This window comes from Sinohyriopsis cumingii, chromosome 3 (assembly GCF_028554795.1).
Source record: "Sinohyriopsis cumingii isolate HCF-2022 chromosome 3, ASM2855479v2, whole genome shotgun sequence".
Taxonomy (NCBI): domain Eukaryota; kingdom Metazoa; phylum Mollusca; class Bivalvia; order Unionida; family Unionidae; genus Sinohyriopsis; species Sinohyriopsis cumingii.
This window is the reverse complement of record NC_142963.1, coordinates 54353253-54376380: the sequence shown is the minus strand read 5'-3', so window position 1 is coordinate 54376380 and position 23128 is coordinate 54353253. Positions and strand designations below refer to the sequence as shown.

Sequence of the window (23128 nt, the reverse complement as noted above, 5' to 3'; positions counted from 1 at the left end):
ATAGAACCCTGGAAACCTTTTATTTCATACAATCTCCAATGCTCGTTTTTCAATGAGAGACTGTAACTCCAGCTGAAGAATAGGGTCCTTCTCCCGATCTGATAGCATATCCATTTAGAAGGGGAGATGAGGAAAGAGGAGAGAATGCATAACAAAATAAGAAGTCCCTCCAAGATGACTTGGCACCCACTGGTAGGCTGTCTCCAGGCTGTTGGGGTGTTATGTCAGCATCAGGCAGCATGTGACATGGGGAGAGGTACAGTAACTTGTTTTTTTTATATATCTCCACTGTAAGATTGCCACCTAGACTGATTCGGCTGTTGTTTGCTGGCACAAGGTCAAAGTTCTGAACAACTCTCAGGGTGTGAAAGATCCAGCTGACCTTGCTCACCTGTTGTTCCTCCATTGTGGCTGGAATCATGGGTTCCAAAGCGAGGATACTGGTGGAGTGTCCAATTGAAGGGTCAGTTTCTTGGTTGCCTGCCACCAAACGTCTACAATTTTGCCCCCCAAACAGCAATGGTGAGACAAATGAAGTCAACCTTAAAGCCAGGGCATGATGTGCTTATAGCAATGTGGTGCAAAACAGCATCACAATGTATCAAGTCGTGATGGGCAGAGGTTCCTGTCAATGACCCAAGCAATTCATGCTGTCCCAGACATGCTGGTTGGTTGATTTTCCCACCAATTAACAAATTGCCAATGAGACCAAATCGAGCATCAATGATTTTGCAACACTGCTGCAAACTGTTTTTGGAGGCCCTGAGTGGCAGAGTGGTCTAAAGTGCTCGCTGTTACGGATCATTGCTGTCTCACCTCTGTCTGCATGGGTTTGAGTCTCAGGTTCGTCCAATGTGGGTATTTGAGAAAGCTTGCCAGTAGCTTCTTGTGGGTCAGTGGTTCTTTCCGGGGATGGGGGGGGGGGGCAGGGGCAGTTTCCGGGTTCTTCATCTGCCATTAATACTGGCAGCCATGTATAGCCTATCTTGTTCTGAAAAATGGCATTAAACGCTATTAAAACAACATCAAACTAGTTTTGAGAAAAGTATTCTTATCCAACTTATACAATGGTGGAGCAGACATGTTAACCACCATTACATTCTTATAAAACACTGGGAGTTCAGTATGGTAGGTGGTGAAATGTGTCCTGTACCAGCATGATGAAAATGGTACCTGGCTATTCATAAAGAAAGTTTTAGCATTCTCCAGGTCACAGACATAACTGAACCACCAACTGTTAATCTCCTTGAGTTTTACTGACAGGGGAAGCAGATGGAAAGATGGAGATGATTCTTCATCATTAATATTGACCAACATTTTGACTTTATGTGCATGCATGGTGTAGTGGCTGGCTGGAGGGCATTTAAAAGCCAGCAACATCTGGTATATCTCCTCAACAGCTGCCTTGAAACTAAAGTCTGTGCTCTCCATGGTTGAATATGACTAGGACTGTTGCCAGATGTCTAAATGATATAGAGAGAAAAGATTTGCTCTTATCTTTTATTTAGTGTTGCTGGATTCAAAAGGCATTATGCTTATATTGCTAATGTTAATATGAATGGGGCATTATTCAAAGAAGAAACTTAAATATTAACATTTTTACTCAAATATTCAATCCTGAATAAATTCTGGCACACTGATTGCACAAGAGATCCAATTTTCATCAAGCCTGCATTTTTATTTAGCTAGAAAACAACAACTTTAACACTGACCAAAATCGAAATAAATGTTAATTGAGACCCTAATTCTGTGTGTGAAAGGATGGACAGATGGAAAAACACATGGATGGCAAACTAATTGATGTGTGAAGCTTCTACAATTGCAGCCCTGATAAATATAAAAAAGAACAGACCACATTCAAGATGAACAAATATAAACATATTCATCAAAACATTACCTCTCATTTAAGTCTTCTGGCACAGAGATATTTCTAATTACATCAAAAAAGTGTCCTCGCAAAATTCCCAAATGATTCAGCTAAAACATAAAGAGGGAAAAAAAAATTACTCACATGTATAAATTTCCATTCTGAAATACAGTTTATGCATATATGTTTCATATGAAAATTCAGTATTATTGACAATTGTCATGGATTTTGTGTTATAAATAACAAATCTGAAGATTCAGTAATTAACAATTCATTCATGAAACAAGATAATCCCTTTCTCAATCCACCAATTTAAGTCCTGATTAAAATGCTATTTTTTCCTTCCAAACCACAACAACTGATACCTACAAAAACATGTGGCCCAACTGGGAATTTGTCTGCGATCTTGATCATATAAATGCATATTCCAAGTTTGATCCAAACTGGGTCAGAATTTAACCCCCCTCTGCCAACCAAATGCAAGAGTACCTCATTGATATGTGTGGATCCTGCAAATTATAAAACTTATGTAGGGTATAAGGCCACATTCTAAATTTGCTCAAGTGAGAACCTGTCTGAGAAATATTGATCATAGAAACCTATGTTCCAATCAGGGTAAAAAATATGGTCTACAGAGTTGTAACAAGTTCATGCAATCATGTGAAAAAGCACTTCATTAACATGTGCAGATCTTGTCTACTCTAAAACTCATCCAAGATCATGACGATACAAGGCCATATTCAAAATAATGATTGCAATCAGATTCGAAATATGCTCTCCTGAGTGGTAACAAGATAAGGCAATCAGATGCAAGAACACTTATTTTTGAAGTTTGTTCATTAATTCATTGAGGTCCTGATGATACATTGTTTTCCATAAAGTCTTTGGCCTCACATGTATACATAGCATAATACTCTGTCATTAGGCGGGAACAGGCGCTCTTCAAAGAAAAGGAACCTTTTTTATCAGTCACATGATGTGTCACCTGAAGTATCCTATATAAACAAGCCACTGCACAAGGTATCTCATAGTTATTCTGGTGTTGTTCAATAATAGGCAAATATTTAGGTGGTGCTGTTGCCAGCTTAGAACATAGTCTAAGCTATATGTGTTATTTGTCATAGTTCATTCTGTTTATTTGTAATGGCTACTGAAGAAGACGAAGTCCTCTCAATTACCGACCTCGAAGCCAACTCAGAAGTGTGGGTTTTGAGCCAGAGGATATTGCAGCCTTTTGTAAAGTTGAGGCAAGGTCCTCAAAAGAGAAAGGAGTTATGAAGCCACAAAAACAGAAAAATAAAGAGAAAAATTGAAGTCTTTTGTGACTAAAGTTCAGAAAATGGCAAAACGTAAAATCTATTATGCTAAACAAGCAAAACCTTTCAGACAGTAGAGGATGTATAGTCTCATAGACATAAATAACCTGTTCGAAACAGATACTGAGCTTTTAGAGAAAAAAACTGGGTCTAAAGAAATGCAGCCTGTTATGGCAGATGACCATAAAATTGATGCCCTTTTTGGTGAATGCTTACCTGAATTACATGTAGAAGTTGAAGGGCCATATAGCGATGTTGATGTTACCCCAGCAGAGGGTTATGCAAGTAGACAACTCAAGCTAATTTCTTTGAGTGGAAAAATAAATGGGGCATTGTTTGATGCTTTGCAATCTGATTACAACTCTAATTCCACTACCAATGCTAATAATATGTGGCAGTTACCCAAACTGAAAACTCCCCCCAAAATGAGGGCCAATACCTAAATCCGTAGCAGAACTGATTATTACTGCATGCACTTCTTTATGTGCAACTGATGAAATTGTACAAAAGTACAAGATCCCAAAAAACTGTGATAAGTTGAGTCCCCCACTTGTCAATCAAGAAATTTGGAATGACCTTAGAGTTCACTCTTATGACAAAGCTTTTAGGGATATACAAGATCATGTTGCTGCAGGCATTATGCCATTTGTCCAATAAGCGGAATTACTAAAGTCTCAGATTGCCACTAATGAAAAAGCAAAGATCCAAATTTCAGATGCTATTACCCTTATAGGTCAGGTACAATATCATGTCTCCCTCAGAAGGAGGTATATGATTTGACCACATCTGAAAAGAAAATATTCCAATCTTTGTAATATTCATACCCCCATAACATCCATACTTTTTGGGGACGATGTGGCCAAGGAAGTTAAAAGATATGATACTGGGTTTGCCCTTGCAAAAGAAAATTTTGCCAACATTCACAGAGGTTTCAATAGAGGCCGTGGTGCTAGAGTGCTCAAAATACATACAGGTATCAATACCAAAGTCCAATAGAGGAAGGAGACCTGCCTATAATAGTCCCCCAAATTAACCCCCAAATTAAAATCTGTAGAGATAAGTTCTGTGGGAAAACTTAAACACTGTATTGCTATATGGACTAATTTTACTTGTGATCTATGGATTTTGCAAACAGTTTCGGGGTACAAAATAGAGTTTGATTCTATGCCTTTCCAGTCCTTTTTTCCAAAAGAAATTCCCTTTTCGAATGAGCTGGGAACCATAATATCCAATGAAATCACTGAACTTCTACACATAGGAGCTATAGTTCCATCCACATGTGAGAGTAATCAATTTCTTTAAAACATTTATATTGTTCTCAAACCTAATGGAAAATTTCAGCCAGTTATTAACCTGAAACAGTTGAATAAATTTGTTCATTAGGAACATTGTAAGCAAGACACATTTCAAATTGTTTTAGATCCCATCCAGAAAAATGATTTGTTTACTTCTATTGATCTAAAGAATGCTTAGGCTGAGCATGTATACACCCACCCATTCTTTGTTGCAAGTTGAGGTTTTACTACAATGGAGTTTTCCCTCCCTGTCTTATATAGACAACAAAACAATTCACTTTAAAATATGAGATACCTTGTGCAGGTGGCTTGTTTATATAGGATACTACAGGTGACACATCATGTGACTGATAAAAAAGTTTTCTTTTTTTTTGAGGAACACCTGTTCCTGCCAATGACAGAGCAGCATGCCATGTATACATGATCAGTCTCTGGCTTTACTTCAATAATGTTCCTCATCCTTCACAAATGCTTGGATGAGGGGTTCATTATGAAAGTTCAATCAAAACTGAATCAGAAATATGGTGTTCAGACTAGTAACCAGCTTCATCAATCTGATAAAAAGACCATCAAGTTGTTATGTGTAATGTATCATATCATATCATAGGCTTTATATCTTGAATTGCATTAATACACGGTAAAGGAGTATCATTTCACTCCTATTATTTATGCATTTCATATAGGTCCAAATACAGGATCCTGGTCTCTTCTTTTTATCTTTAGCTGCCATAATAACTGGACTATAACTACATAACTAATGTAACAACTTTTTATCTTTAGCTGCCATAATAACTGGACTATAACTACATAACTAATGTAACAACTTTTTATCTTTAGCTGCCATAATAACTGGACTATAACTACATAACTAATGTAACAACTTTTTATCTTTAGCTGCCATAATAACTGGACTATAACTACGTAACTAATGTAACAACTTTTTATCTTTAGCTGCCATAATAACTGGACTATAACTACATAACTAATGTAACAACTTTTTATCTTTAGCTGCCATAATAACTGGACTATAACTACATAACTAATGTAACAACTTTTTATCTTTAGCTGCCATAATAACTGGACTATAACTACATAACTAATGTAACAACTTTTTATCTTTAGCTGCCATAATAACTGGACTATAACTACGTAACTAATGTAACAACTTTTTATCTTTAGCTGCCATAATAACTGGACTATAACTACATAACTAATGTAACAACTTTTTATCTTTAGCTGCCATAATAAATGGACTATAACTACATAACTAATGTAACAACTTTTTATCTTTAGCTGCAATAATAACTGGTCTATAATCATATATCAGGTTACGAGAAACACTGAAATACACTCCAAAACTGAAATACACACTGAAATACACTCCAAAACCGAAATACACAGACTTTTACTATAATATTCATCAAGATAAATATATATGCAGTCACAATCTTTTACAGAAATCAGCCTATCAAACATCAAGATACTTTGCTGTATCAATTATGCTGCTGTATCAATTATGCATTACCACGATTTCATTTTTGCCTATGAATTATATCAATGAAACAAATTACAAATTATGTTGATAACTTGGTGTATTTCCAGGTCATGTTATTTACAAACGCATGCTGAATGAAACATTTCCAACAACTGGTAAAAAGCTTGGCCTGCATAATAATGATAAATGTATTGATACTTTAAAATTTATTTCAAATTCATTTTATTGATCTTGCTGTTTTAAAATGAGCCTTAAACTGGTTTTGGAATTAATGCCATTATTTACATAATTTAAATACCTTACATCAAAAGTATATATCATTTTAATCTTGGAAATAAATGTTTTTGAAATTCTGTGATTAACAAGTGTAAAACTTAAAAACGTAAACACAGGCTCAAAACTTGAAAGTTACTACATACGTTTCTATCTCTCATGCAGTTTACATGCTCAAGGTAAAGTCAAACTTTTTTTGTTTCTTATGCTAGGAATATTATAGGTTGATACCACAAGGCTCTGATTTGTCAGGGAAATGCCAAGTCATATGTATATGTTGGCTAACAAATGTTCACTGGCTACAACTGCACTAGATTTAACTGGAGACAACTTGACTGGGAAAAAGGAAGGCTAGTGAGCAAGTTACAATTTTGCTTTCACTGACTCTGAGATTGCCGCTGTGGGTGGAACACTGATGCATATGACAATGAGTAAACCTGACTGTCAGTGTATGTCAGTTTGAAGTTTGAGTAAGTATGGTAAATTTCTACACAAAACAACTTCCCACCTTAATGGTATGATAAATACAGTGTCTGAGTACTTATTGTCACTGGTCTAAACTGTTTTGTATCATTCAATATGTTGTGCATTTTTGCAAGTAAAGGTATGGACCAATTATCCCACAGTATTCCTACCATTATTGCCCAAGCTGACATTAATGTACATCCACCTCTGCTAGGCCCTAAGTCAGTTGGGTTTAAGATTAAGTTCTATGTCACTCTTGTTATGGGTGACTGTTTAGCTTAACTATGCATGGTCATGGTCTGTTCATGGTCTACTTTCCTATGGATAGTTTCACATATTGGAGTGAATTCTGCTGGCCATGGTAGTAAATATCTTAGAAGCTGTTGAGTAGTCATTTTCATTAATGTATGCAGCTTTGTTAATATACAAAACACAAGCGATGCAAAGAACATTTCAATGGCTTATTTTCTCTCTCAAGATGATTAAATACTGTCCTATTGGGACTAAAATAGTAGTATGGTTATAGCTTTTTGCTATGCAATTCATATTAGTACCTCAGATGTGTGTTTAGATGAATGGGAAACCCTGATGATTACTCAGCTAGTAAGCAGACACTTCCAGCCAACACCTTCAACTAACTAGTCCTGCTAGTTGAATAAACCAACCAATCCTATGAAACCTCACAGCTGAGTACAAGTGTTCCAAAACTTGTCATGAAAAAAATATACTGAAATGAAATACTCCAAAGCAAAGGGTGCATTACAAAATAATTTTTTATAAATTTAAGGTGTCCTAACTTTTAAGATGTCCTAATATACACAGTCAAGATAGTAGCAGATAATCAAACCTCATGATTGATACCCCTGTATTTAAAGACTTTATACTGGTCTGCATACTGGATCCTGGTTTGTAGTTACTGATCATCAGAAAAAGCAGCAACAGGCCTCAAACTGAGCTAATAGTTACAAGCTCCATTAACCATTTTATCATAAGCATTCAAATATGTTAACGATAAAATGCCTCATCATAAATATTATACATCACAGCATAACATAATACCCCGCACAGTAACATGGCAACATCACTGAAAAACCTACAGCATTTACAGTTATATTTTGTAGAAACCATTTTTCTTCTGAGTCTTGGTGACCATGACATTTGACCTATTGATCCTTACATAAATATGCCTTTCTTGTCTTAAATAAAGTTTGATAATGACATGTGGCATAGGATTTACTTACTGTGTAGAAACTGTTTTCCTTTTTGGAATGTCTCTGACTTTGACCTTTGAGCCTCTAAAATCAATAATTCTCTTCCTTGTCTTAAATGCAACCCATCAATAAACATAGGTCAAAGCTGGTGATAAAGAATTCATGAGCATGCACAAGCCATTTTTATTCTTAGATTCACTGTGATGGATGTTTTGACCCCAATATAAACCATTTACAAAAGTTTGGACAAAGTAATTTTGTATACAAGTTAATTTATTGTCAGGAAACAGCCTTCCATTTTTCAATCATTGTGACCTTGGTTTTCAACCTTTTGAGCCTGAAATTGATAGGTTTCTTCCTGGTTCCAAATGGAAGCTTCTTAAAAAGTTTGGTAAAGGTAGATGGCAGAGAATTTAGCTATTGTGCAGACATGAAATAGAAAACAGACAATACTGGACAAATGGATGAATAGCATCATAGCATATGTTCATTTAAAAGTGTGTCTTCATTTGATTCAAAATTTACACAACACATATAACTACTAAACTAAAAAATTTCATGTTATATGGAAACTAATGTAACATCTATATTACTTGTCCTTCCAGGAGACACTGCAGAAAGTGAAGGCCTGCTTTTCTGTTTTCTGTGGAAGCTTCAGGCAGGAGCATGTCCTGTATGCTGTTCCATACTGCCTCAATTGCATTCTGGGGATGAGAACAGGAATTTTGACTAGATATTTGCAAGCATTAATTCTTACAAAACTTTAAAAAGAGTGCATATTTTAAAAACATGAATCAAATTTTTTAAACTTTGTACCAGAACAGTTTCTGGTTCAGGATCCTCAGATTTTTTAAGAACCCTACAGACAGCTCTGCTATTAACATGTTTATACAAGGGCTTTAAAGGAAAAAAAATACAGATAGATGGATGAACAGACTGATTACTAGCATCACCTATATTTTCTTCAGGAAGTATGGGTAAAATTAATTTCTGCGGCATCCTTCTTAATTTATTGATGTTCTCTACAATGATATAATCTGCTAGGAAGTCTGTTAAAAAATCCAAAGTCCAAATGTTGCAAATTAATCATCATTGTTATAAAAATATCTTATCACAAATAATTCTCCCTTTAACTTCATCAGTCCTGATATCTGTTTACTTCTTAAAAGAACATAAAATGTAAAGAAATAGGCGATACAAACAATTAAACTTTTACTGGAGATATAATTCAGAAGACTTCCTTTGCCACAATACCTCCTCTAGCTTCTTCTTGGACACTTCATCTGCAAGGTCTCTGATGGTCTTTAGCCTGTTGTTTGGAGGGCTCTCAGGTCCAATGTCCTAATAAGATAAATACAAACAGGTTTGCATATTTTCATGCAACTTATGTAAATAATAATAACTGGAAAACTTCTGAAACATTCAATTTTTAAATCGCTGAAGTACACAGGTCAGGGAAATATGGTAAATAGGGGAGATTCCTGTCATCATACGGTGGTGATAGTGGTGGTGTTGGTGGTGGAGGGAGCAGTATCTGGGACATCATTAGGTGGGAGAGGATAGTTTTGTAAACTGGCCCATCATCTTTCATGGCATAGGGCTATGATGTGATTTTTTTTCCAGATATTATTGTTTAAGAATTAAAGATACAGTTTCATTTGTGAATTAGGTGTTTCAGGCTTGTTTTGTCCTGAACTGATCTGAAGTATGTACTAGAGCTGTCAAAATTTCTGAAAATTTCTGCCGGGTACCTGTAGGTCTTAATGATTGGTTAGATGGGTACCCAATCAAAGGGAAATTTAATTAAATGTGCACAAACCCATCTTAAGTCTGCATTTTCTAAGGTTCACAGTATCCGATATGTATCTAATGTCATCTGCTATCATCTATAAATTGTCATGGTCAAGTCATCATAAATATCATCTGACTCCTTTCCTTGGCCTTGCTGTCATAGGCTGATCCTTATTTAGAGACTGAACTTGAGCTTTGCAGTAAAGACTTTGACTGTTAATATTTGTGAAATCTATTGCAGGATGCAACTTGAACATGTCATTTGTGTGGCAAGATCAAATAACCGCCCTCTGTTACTTGCCACTGAACCACACTTGCAGCATCAAGAATCAAACCTCTGCTTGCCACTGAAAAAAGTGCACATATTTGAGGCTCAGTCAAAAGGTTTGTCAACTTGAAAACAAAGTGAATGCTGCCTTAACAGCAGTGACAGAAAACGTGTATATGATAAACATGACTCATTTTATTTCTTGGGTAATTATGAACGGGTGGGTACCCCACATACCTGGTTACCAATTGACAGCTTAGGTATGTACACCTCCTAAAGCTGCTTCACTGTGTCCAGTCAGTGAAATACCAATAGTTGGTTAGGAAACAGAGCTAGCTACTTATAGCAGTAAACACATGGGTTCAAGGCAAGTAGAATATCTCAAAAAATGCCTGGATATTTTCAACTGCATCAAGATGTTTAGCAGACAACGTTTTTCAGAATTATCACATATGGAAAAGGCTTGCATTTGCTCTCTGAAAATCACTTTCAGACATGAAAAATGCTTGTATCAATTTGGGGCTGGGGTGTATAAACTTCTTTTGCTATGAGATTCCACTGACTTGACAGGTTGTTGTTGTTGTTTTAGGGTTTAACACCATTTTTCAGCACAAGATAAGTACCTTCTCGTGGGTCGGTGGTTCTTTCCGGAGTTTTCCTGGGTTCTTCCTCCACCATTAATGCTGGCCGCCATGTATAGCCTATCTTGTGCTGAAAAATGGCATTAAACCCCACAACGACAACAACAACAAGCAGCACAAGATAGGCTATACATGACGGCCAGTATAATTGGTGGAGGAAGAACCCTGGAAAACCCAAAGAAGAACCACCAACCCACGAGAAGCTACTGGCAGGCTTTCTCACGTACCAACGTTAGCCGAGGTTGAGACTCAAACTCACGCAGACAGAGGTGAGATGGCAGTGATCCATAACGGTGAGCACTTTAGACCACTCGGGGCCCCTACTTGACAGGTCAAGTAAATGATATTCTTTTGTTCTGTTTTATTAGAGCTATCCCAAACATATTGACTTTTGTTTAACTTTTATATTTTTATGAATTTTTGTATTATGCAGGTTGATGCAGCATAAAAATTGTGCATAAAATCTGTTCCTTGCACCTTTAATCAACAATGAAACACTGGCCTAGTTTCATAGTGGGTGCAGAACCTAAAATTAACAAACCATGGAGTGTGGCTCAGTTTCAAACCATACAAAGAAGTTTTCTATAAACATTATTCTTTGTGCATATACAATGAGTTTGAACTCTGGCTTGAAATCACTGATTCCAAGCAAAGTAAACCAATTCTACTGCAAATAACCACTCATTTTATAGTTTTGATTGCACACACCCACCCACCATCTTCATCCATGATCACTGTCATCTACTCATTGTGATCGTCATAACATAATTATCCCAAATATGATCATCCTCTCTCAGAGATGGCCTGTACAGGGATATTTTGCCTGAAACATTTAATTCCAATTTTAATACGGACTAAATGCTTTGTCCCATCAGTGGGTATGCTTCATCCCTCCCAAATAGCCATGTGTACTGGATACCTGATATATAATTGCTAGATCTATAATATAAATTATTAAAACTTTCATTATTTGTGTGGACACGTTCTTTTTACAAATAAACCAAGTGGTTTTGTTCATATAATAAGCATGTCTTCCTTAAAAAGAAAGGGGTGGGGATAATGGATCAAAAGCATTCAGTTTTGTACAAGCTACCTGTACAATTGTCAAGAAAAGACAAATAACTTTTTCTACTTATTCTTTTATGTTCAATTTAACTTCAAGTTTTCTTGGATTTATATTTGATAATAAATTTACCACAATAGAGTCTGCACCAGAAGCTGCATGGAACCAGAAATTGCATAACTATCAACTGTTCTAAATTATATGCAACAATTTTGTCAACTGCTGACAAAAAGGTACCTTGCATGACATGTTCATATTTCTCTCTGCCATTTCAAAATATAATGCACTGAGTTATGACTTATTATTGGTCATCCAGTAATTGCTTCTGTGTGGCAACTAGTGCTTATCATCAAGATATTAATTAAAGGTTTTATTTCTGAACCAAACATGCCAGCACTCAACCCCAAATAACATTTATTGGCTATCAGCATAACACAATTCATCAAAATAAAAGTGAATACATCAACATGTGGAGGACTGAGTGAAAAGCAAATATGTTGAGATTAAACTCTCCTGTCAGTAATAATAAACTTCTACGAATGATCTTTACTGTGTAAGATGATTCACGAAACATTTCAGATATTAACAAATATTAAACAAGTAGGAAGAAAAATGTATTATTTAGAAAGTTCCTAATTGTGCCTCCTGTACATTTTGTTTATATAATAAGAGAGAGAGAGAGAGGGTCCAGAATAACCAAAAAAAAAAAACCTTTAGAGAAGGACAGCCCCATCTCTAAATACATTAACCTACTTGAGCACAGCATATATGTAGACTGTTCAGCATCAGATGACAGACATTATTTTAGCTGATACAATCGATCTAGATGCAACATTAAGTGTAAAGATACTTAACATTATTGCATACACAAAGTACATATCCTACATCTGATTGGGATCAACAGCTATGTTTACATACGAGTCCAGTCATTTTATTTTTAAATTTATTTTTTCTTCCTGTCAAAACTCAGATGTGTAGGCCCCAATGTCTTTTGTTTAAGTTCTGCACTCTCTCTGGGGAACCAAATTCCTCCTATTACTATGGCTGACATCAAATATCATGATGTCACTCTTTCCCATAAAGATAGCTTCTCTTTTTAAATGGTTAATCAATGTGCCGCATGTGAAGCACAAAACAAACACAGCTAAGCTCTGGAGTAACACATATTGTCCACCCTGGTTTAAAAGTATCTTTCCACCTATGGCAGAGGATGTACAAAAGGCAGAAAGACCTGGACAATTATTTTTGAAAAATCCCATCATAACTTAGTGGATGCATGAACCAGCAGTGAACAAACTTTTCATAATAGACCCCAAGGTTGAGTCATTCGGTGTTTGGAAACTGTATATTCAGAGAACACAGGTATCATTCTAACAATAAAACTTTGGGCCTCCAATCCCTAGAGCTTTGAACATTTTATCATGAAGTGAGTATTTTGGTGGAATTTTAAACACACCAGCTTATAGTTTCTAATCTCATATCCCTCATCATTTGTAATTTTTGAGGTAATTTATTTTCTGATGCCCTTTTACAGAAGACAAAAAAATTTATATTATAAAGGTTTGTGTTAGTCATATGATTTTGTTCTTGTTTTAAAGAAGAGTTGTCTTTTTAAACAGTAGTGGAAAACAGAATTAGCTGTTGTTGCTGTGTTCTTGGTATGAAAATCAGCTTTATATGACACTTAATATTACCAGTAGTACACTAGCCTGACGCTAGTACAGTTCCTGTCAGACAAGTAGTAGTTCTAATAATTATAAAAGTCCAATGGCTAACATGTTTCATTTGTCATCAGTCAGAGTTTACAGATGGTATCATATGTAATTTTCAAAACCATGAATGATCAGACAATGCCCTGTTCATTCTAAGTTAATTGCATAATCCCCGAGATTAAATGTTCCACTAGAGCTTTAGAATAAATGAGGATATTACAAATCGTATTTCAAAACCAAGCTATATAAATCTTTACTGGTCCTGTTGGATTTACAATGTAAAATTCATGTCAAAGACTGTTAGTGTGAGCTTCATCTGACCTTTCCTATTCTGTTTAAGATATTTTGATATTTATGTTGACGTGCAATGTAAAACGCATACTAACTGCTAAAAAGATGGAATTTAAAAAAAAACCAAAGCACGTCTACATTGTTGTTGGGATGCTACTAACTACCAGGCAAACTTCAATGACCTTACATGAGCCCTACATGTATGAAATCAACTGCAGTCAATTTCTGGAGAATCAGTCATTGTGTTTCTTGGAAATTTGTAGTTGATATTTTCAAGTAACTGGTGGTTGTCTAAAGCAAGATTTGTATTTCTGAATTATGATTGTGAATTTAGGAAATAAAAGGGTTGTTAACGAGGATAAATGTCTTACGTTGTTTTGTGGGAAGGACTAGTGAAGATTCAGTAGGACTAGTAAATTTCTAAATCAACTAGTCCTTCTAGCGATCCTGATAATTATTTGTTTTATTTCTAGGCCTGTTAATACACAACAGATTTATTTGTTTATTCCTGTAAGTTAAAATAAAAATACAGCATTATAATAATTGTATTTGTTGTCATTGGTGTAATAGGTATACTGAATTAAAGTTTTGTTTTGTTTTAATGGATCGGAATCTTTGCAGCATATTTACCAAGCAGATACAAGTCAAAAAAGTAGAATAATAAACTGTGTCAAATAATATTTTAAAAAAGAATGAAATTGAATGTCATACAAACACATGATGTGGTTCATTAGAGGTAAAGTAGACCAAAAAGTCATTCTGCATTTCATGCAAGACCACATGATTCCAAGCATACCCTGGCACACAAATCACAGGCCATGTGGTGAATTTAAGCATTCAAAGCACAATATAAGTGTATCGCTCATTACCAGTATGTACTGTCAACTATCCAACAGCTTGATTTCATGACATTACCCCACCCCATCTGGACAATGCAGGTCCCGATATGATAACCCTATATACACCTTGGTGTATCAAGCAGATAGGTCTGTGCTTCGAAAATTTCATTGGATGCAATGGCAAGCCATTATATCCAATCAAAATTAAGTTGTTAAAATTTGAACACTGTTCTTACATGATCGACAGAATGGCAAGCACACAACTTGAATGGACTGATAAGTAAGAAAATGTCCACTGCCGGTCTGTGAGTATATACAAATTTATACCTTTCATTCAAATATAACTGTAATGGCATCACTCTGGTACATAGTCATACTTTTGATGATAAACTTACAAAGTATCCTTTTTAAGACAATTGCCTAAACCATTACCATTTCTGGCCGATGTACAATGCAGCGCTGTTACATGCTATTGGTTAGTTGGCATTAAATACTAAGGGAGGCAACTCGTGAAATCCAAAAGATGGTGCTATGACAAAGTAATCAAATATCTGTTTGATCCACCAAGGTGTAGATAGGGTTATCAAATATCAAATCAGAACCATGGCTAGTGAAGATGCAACGTTCTCTTCAAAGAGAAAGATAGAAAGATAGAAAAAGAAGTTTTATGCTCTGAAGTCAATTCTGTTGTGAATTTGATGATCACTGATACCAGCAATTACAATGTTATCTGTGGAATTCCAAACTAAAATTTACACACTGTCCATGAACAACTTATAGAAAGTGTCAATTGCTATAACAGAAATTACTATTAATAATTTATGCTTCTTCAGTCTAAAAATCTTACAGTTTTTTAATTTATTTGTTCATGTATTCTTTTGCTCACTGCATAGTCAATGAAATGTTGTCCTATCTTCCTGCTCTTTCACTTGTTTCTCTATTTGTTTGCCTGCTCATTCATTCATTCATTCATTTATTCATACACATACAAAACTGCTGAACTAATTCTCATTCAGTTATAATTTCAAGGTTCTATTAACAATATTATAATTCTGACCTTAAGAACTCATTATTTCTTTCAGAAATTACAACTTGCACTTAAAAAAACTGAGAAAAATGCTGTCAAATTGACACCGGTTTTATCACTAGCTCAAGCTGAATACCAACAAGTAGTTTTTGGAGAAAACACAATGTTCACCTTACAAGAGCCTTCATAAATTATAACAGAAATGTAAAAATTTCTTGCACAAGTTAAAACTCTAGGTTGTAAACTATGTAACAGAAGAAGTGAAACCAACAAATTAAAATAAATAAATAATAATAAACAATAAACAAATAATTATATTTCTCAAAATTACAAAGTGAAAATTTAAGAGAAACTTATTGTACTGTGAAATAAATCACAAATAATCCTAAATGTTCTATCACAAGTCCAAACACAGAATGGTCCGAATGAATGTCAATAGTCTTGAATGTACCACAACGACAGAATCCTGAATGTCTTTGAATAAGTTCTCAATAATCACAAAGTAGTGTTTTAGTCTAAAAGTTCCAATGAATATTTCAAATAATTTCTCTCGAATGATATCTAAACAAAACTGTAAATGATTCCACAGACTGATATTAAAACAGAAATGAATTATTTATTTATCAAGTCACCTTATGTATATAACACGCACACCCAACTGACATATGATACAATAGATTGTTCTAAAAAACAAAATGTTCAATGTAAAATTCCACTAACTCTTGAAAACAACATCTTGTAAACATCTTGTTTACAACTTAAAGAACTAAACTGTTTACTAAGCCTTTATATATACAAATACCAAATACTGACTTAACCTATCACACAAGTTTCGGAACCAAATTTTCCAATGGAAAATTCCACTAACTATTGCACTCGACATGTTGTTTACTGCTTAAAATCATGTCAAAAGTCAGGTATGCAAAACTCCATTCACAAAGCTCAATCACGATGATGACAAAGGTCAGGTACACAATACAAATTAGATATATGTAACACATGTTTATTTCTAAATTCATCAAACCTGATTTCTTTCATTCATGACTTGATTATATAATCTTATTAGGCTAAAAAAAAAATATGCATGTTTCCAGTTAGTGGTTTTAAATTTAGGGTAGGGAGGTGTTTTTTCTTTAAACAATATTCATATTTAATGTGATTTTTGTTTGTTTTTTACAATGAGAAACAGAGATAGTTGTCCAACTGGAAACTCGCATACTTTTTGGTTTGTCCTTAGGTCTGATTACTCTTGTATGGCCAATGAACCCATAATTCCCAACATGATTTATAAACGTGTAAAATAGCTTAGACAAAATATAAAATTTACATTTTCTTTGAGTTTAATAATTTGTTTTCAGTTAAATTCTTAATTTGGTATAAATTTATTCACAGTCACATACGTGTATAAGCAATACAAAGTCGTACACTTGACAAAAAATGCTCATAATTATCATCAAAATCTAAATTATAACCAATAACGTTTAAATACATCTGAAAAACATCAATATTAATTATGTCTGTAAAAGTAAACTGAACAGAGAAAAGAAATGTCCCTGCAAAATACCAAAATATGAAATTAATCTGCTACATATAAACTCTGGGACATCCTGAATTAGGGATGAAACATCCTAACTGCCTCTCAATCAGTTAAGATGCAAAAATTGATGCAATGACACATTGATGGACATTAGTGACCAGAAGATACCTACAAGAGTGTGAAGATATAAAAAAAAAGAGTTTGTGCAAAATATGGAAAATAGCTGTGTCGTCTGAGTGTTATCAATAAAGTACGTCAAAATTTCTGACAATATGAAATCACCTTATCGGTAATATAAATGAACACAAGTGTGCCAACAACCCTCTGTTCAATTAGACTTTTCTCACACTTCTTTTATCACTTCGGAATCGCAAGAAGACTGAAAAACTACACATATACATATACATTCAAAAGACAGTGACATACCAATGCATAACTCTCGGACGACCATTGAATGAATCCAATCCGGCGAACTAACCTTTATTTCACCATTACGGTCATAAACCCTTTCTATTAGAATCCACCAGACGGAAGTAGCCCATTCTACCAGTTTCTACCCTGCAGTAAATACGCATTTGGGTCTAATAATCATTAAAAAAATGGTGCAGAATCTGTGTTATCTTTAAATACTAGAGAAATTTAATAATGCGGTATCATTTGATGAATTTGCTCAGAATAATGAATGCATCATGAAAATGTTATTTACAGTATTATATTATTACTATTTTCAAAAGGGGACCCTGAGTGGCCAAGTGATCTAAAGCGCTCTCCATTACGGATCACTGCCAGCTCACCTCTGTCTGTGTGGGTACGAGTCTTGGATTCGGCCAATGTGGGTATGTGATAAAGCTTGCCAGTAGCTTCTCACTGGTCGGTGGCTCTTTCCGGGGTTTTCCCGGGTTCTTCCTCCATCATTAATACTGGCTGCCATGCATAGCCTATTGTGTGCTGAAAAATGGCATTAAACCTTCAAAAGTTGTAAATAAAATGCTCTCACTCTGCATATACATATATGCATGCATACATACATACATTACATACATATATATAGTTGCTGATAGTGTTCAGACTGTCCTCGCATTGTATACACATTAATCCTGATAATTTTAGTATTTTGTGTTACCTGCCTCATCTCTCTCTGTGTCGCTCTCTCGTGTGTGTGTGTGTGCATGCATCTGTGTGCCACTGTGACCCAGTTGGTACAGAGTCTGATAAGTAATGCACAGGTTCCAGATTTCTCAAGGTAACCCTCATCTGGCTTGTATGTGTTCCACTGGAAAAAGCACTTTTAAAGATCAGATAATGTCGTAGTCCATTTATCTGTTTCAGTTTGCGCTTCTCCACTAATGTTTCTTGTTCTTCAGTCATTGCTCTCTCTCTATATCTCTCTCTCATTCTCTCTTGTTCATACCTACCTATGCAGAAATAAGCAAGGTATGTTTCATGAACTGTAATGTTTCTTAAAGACACATGATTATTTTGCTGACAATAATTAGACTAAAAGTAATGTACTTATGTTACAGTTGCACGCATGTTTCTTTAATAAACGATGCCACCAATAAACAAATTATACATTGACCGATCCCATCGATGTCAAGACATGTCAATTATCACATGCCTCACACATACATGCATGCATACATGTTTGTATTTGAGAGAGAGAGAGAGGGGGGAGGGAAGGAGAGAGAGAGAGCGAGAGTGTGAGATAGAGGGAGGAGGGGGGTAGTTTTGAAGATTGAATATTGTAACCTTCATGGACCTTTGAAAGAAAGTCTTCAATATTAGATGAACCATTACAATTTCATTACAAATTTTTATATCATTGGCATGAGCATGGTATTAAACAGTGAAACATATTTCTCTTCTCTTGCCTTCTTTACTGTCATCATTATTAATGATGGTAAATCTCTAGCAAACAATATTGTTTTTACAAGTGTTTCTTCTTTCTCATTGTCATACGTGATAAATGTATCATTCAAGGTCCTTTTTTTATCCTTCACCACGTTTTTCACCTCATCATCATCAATGGCATAATTTTCAGGTAAAATTTCATTTGTACCTCTCTAATGTCAGTATTACCATAAATGCTAAATATAAGTAATTTTTTCATTCATCATCTGCCTTTGCTCTCTCTCTCTCATCATTGGTAAATCATACAACAATCATTTTGTTCTCTCTTGCAATGCATCATATTATGTATTTATTCAATGGTTAATCAGTGGTATAAAGTATCAGCTTTTCTCCTTTTTTCTGTTTTTTTTTCTTCTATCTATCATTATCATCATCATCATAATAAATAGTACATCTCTCATACAAGTATCATGTTTTCTTCTTCACTATTATTTTCTGTTATGAAAAAAATCAGTACAAACAATAGATTATCTTACTAGGTTGCAACCTCTAGAAAGTCAATCAAACACATTTTTAAATCTACCGGATCCAGCATCCGTCTTTAATATTTGAAGTGTGATGATGTCATCAACCATTATTTCTACTATCCAAACTTTAACTATATATTTCTGTTTTGGACATTTTATCTTGTGAAATTACTTCATCATGTTATTCAGCATTGGTGAAATGGGCTACTTCCATCTGGTGGATTCTAATAGAAAGGGTTTGTGGCTTTAATGGTGAAAATAAAGGTTAATTCGCCAGTTTGGATTCATGCAATGGTCGTCCAACTTATGCACTGGCATGTCACTGTCTTTTGAAATTTTACCGCCATGACGACCTATTCTACGTGTTGGGTAATTCTGAGCAATGATACGTCATTTCTGTAAACATTTGAGCACATGCTATTTTGGCTCAAAAATCCATTTTGTATCCAGAAAGAAGAATCGCACATTAATAAGGAAAAGTGATATTCATAAAGTGTACAAAAATATCCCACATTTAGACTCGAAATGCACAAAAAAGTAATTTCTAAATGGCAATGTGGAGACCCACTCCATGACCTTTGATTTACTATGCATCTTTTAGAATCATACAAATAACAACATTATATAAAAGATGGAAATGTGTACCTTAAAACAAAACTGTATTTTAATCGATGTTTCCAATTTTGCAATAAGTTGTCCCACACGTACAAAACTGTCTGCTACCCAACGTGTCCACTTGCCACTAGAACATAAATTCTCAACAAATTCCCTGGCGTATAGCCTGTTTCTAAATTCTGTAGTAATTTTCCCCATCAACAAGACGTTGTAAACACATTACATCCTATTCATTGTTTCTCTTCCACGTAATAGCTTATTTTTCATAAAATATTGAACTTTACTAACTTTTTTTACAAGATTGGTTAAGTTTGCTTAATATCTCTTGCCATTTATTGGCATTTTTACATTGAATTTTGTAAAACTAGCTATAAACCTGACCTAATTACTCGACTGAACTGCTGACAGAAATAGTCAAAAGTAATATATTTCATTTCTATAGCAAGATGGATAAACATTACATCTTTTCAAAGCTATGCACAGAATAGGCCAACATATCGCAAGTCAGGAAAACGGGGGAAGGGTATCCCCTTTGTCCAAAATTAATATTATTTTGAACAGAATATTCTGGTGACAATTGCATCTTTCAAATGGTAATCATTGCTGTATTTTATTTTTGTCAATCGCTCGAATTTGGTATGTGTGTTTGCTTCAATATTGGAAAGGATAACCTTAGGTGCACAGAAATGCCAGACAGCAGTGTATGTGTAGTTTTTCAGTCTTCTTGCGATTCTGAAGCGATAAAAGACATGTGATAAAAGTTGAAACATGCGGAGGGTTGTGGGCATGCTTGCACTCCTTGTGTTCAATTATATTACCGATAAGGTGATTTAATGTTGTCAGAGATTTCAACGTACTTTATTGATAAAACGTCCGATTCCTGTGGTACAAAATGCAGTCTTCCAAAATGTAATTTTTTTCATTTAAAGAAACTTGTATTCATGGGGGGCGGGGATCATTTCTAAGGGTTTTTTACATCAGTACCCTAACGTAAATTTGCCCACGATGGAATACACGTTTTATGAATTAATGGTGCATACACTGTAAATTGTAATACAATTTTTATACTGTCGACAATCAAATGAATTAGAAATATAAAGAGAACAACTCGAAGATGATGATTGCTGTTCTGCTTGGACGCAGGTCTGTGCATGTCCTAAAAAATAAGATGTATCACATTTTATTTATGTTTTGGTGCAACAAAATAGCATCAAAATATCATGTGAAACGTCTTACTTTGGAGGTCTGTGACATCTTTTAACGGCCTTACCTTCAAAATTTCCAATGTAAAAACAAACTCCTTTGCAGCTGCTCTTTGGTATGTGACTGGCGCACTTTTGTCTTTAGGCCTAAAGAAACCAAAAATTTTATCTTTTAGGTTTTCTTCTGTCTTATTTTGTTTCGACATACTGAAATCACATGACTAAACTGCTCGAAATTAGGTTCGCTTTCTGCAAGGTCGCTACTGACATGTAAAACTAAATTGCTTACAACATTAAAAAGTTTATTCCTTGCAAAGGGGGGTAATAGAAAGAAAAAAGCAGGATTCATTTCTATGAAAAATGAATTTTGTATGCTGTTTAATTTAAAATATATATATATATATATATATATATATATATATATATATATATATATATATATATATATATATATACACACACATACATTTGGCAATATTGGGAACAGTTGTCTTGGACCATTATATTGTAGTGGAGAGTCTTCGATGAATGGAGAATAATAATAATGATAATAATGAGGACTTTGTATAGCGCCTAATCTTAAGAAGCTCCAAGCGCTTTACAACATTAGACAACACCTATAAGATAAAAAAAAAAAACATATAATAATATTATTACAAAAACAAACACCATGAAATTAGAAAAACATAAAAAAGTAAAAAACATGCTGAGAATATTTCAGGTAGGAAACATCATTAGGTCTTTAAGTTTGTTCTTGCAGTCGAAATAAGTGAGTTTTGAGTGCCCTCTTGAATGTGATCACTGTGTCTTTGTGTCTAAGTTCAGTGGGCAAGTCATTGCACGTTGCTGGGCCCTGGTATGCAAAAGAACGCTGTCCATATGACTTTGTTTTCATAGTGGGAATAATGAGTATACGATTGTCAGAAGAGGAGCGTAAGTATCTTGCTGGTGTGTACACATGGGTGAGGTCGGATATGTATGTTGGACTAGAGTCCGACAGTGAAACGTAGCACAGAGAACAAATTTTGTGTTTGATTCTGGATTGAATGGATAGCCAGTGTAGGGTACAGAGCAGCGGGGAGATGTGCTCTGATCGTGGTACTCTAAGCATAATCCGAGCAGCTGTGTTTTGAACTTTTTGAAGTTTCTAGAGTAGATATTGAGATGAACCAGACAAAACTGAGTTACAATAGTCCAGTCTTTGGAGCTGATGCGTCTCAGCTCAAGATATGCGTAGGTTTCGTACTGACTGTGTGAATTTAATGCTGGCGTTGCTGATAATTATTGTTTGAGGTAAAGGATGTGAATGAGAAAGTCTTCGTGTTGTGATCAGAATGGCCTCAGTTTTATCATCATTCATCTGCAGCTTGTTACAAGTCATCCATGATTTCACATCAGAAATGCACCTCTCTACACCTTGGATGGTAGCATCAAGTTCAGTGGGTGGCTAGATTTGTATATTTGGGTGTCATCAGCGTACAATTGGTGAGACACTGGATGATGATCTATGACACTTGAGAGCGACTGAGTGTACAGAATGAAGAGAACGGGTCCAAGAACAGACCCCTGTGGAACACCACAACATAGATCAACTGGGCTGGAGTGTATTCCATTTGCAGATACAACTTGTATCCTGTTGACCAAGTAGGACTTGAACCACAGTAAGGCTGTATCATGAATGCCAAATACATGCTGGAGACGGTGAAGTAATATATCATGGTCTATTGTGTCAAACGCTGCAGACAAATCAAGGAGGGTGAGGACTGTAATCTTTCCGCTATCCAACGCAGAGAGAATGTCATTAACTACGTTTAGAAGAGTAGTGTCAGTACTGTGGCAAGG

The 23128-nt window shown here is 35.1% G+C and overlaps 1 protein-coding gene across 4 annotated transcripts in view; it reads right to left on the bottom strand.

Moving 5' to 3' along the window:
* LOC149802881 (tuberin-like) overlaps positions 1 to 21533 on the bottom strand; it is a 194860-nt gene extending 173327 nt beyond the window's left edge. For all 4 annotated transcript variants that reach the window (XM_089952331.1, XM_089952334.1, XM_089952333.1 and 1 more), the window contains exons 1-4: positions 21355 to 21533; positions 9177 to 9263; positions 8516 to 8626; positions 1898 to 1977 (exon numbers count right to left, since the gene is read on the bottom strand). In XM_089952331.1, the coding sequence (XP_089808457.1) occupies positions 1898 to 1977; positions 8516 to 8626; positions 9177 to 9263; positions 21355 to 21492 (416 nt within the window). In that variant the 5' untranslated portion in view covers positions 21493 to 21533. The remainder of the gene's footprint in view (positions 1 to 1897; positions 1978 to 8515; positions 8627 to 9176; positions 9264 to 21354) is intronic.
* Between the last annotated feature and the right edge of the window lie 1595 nt (positions 21534 to 23128).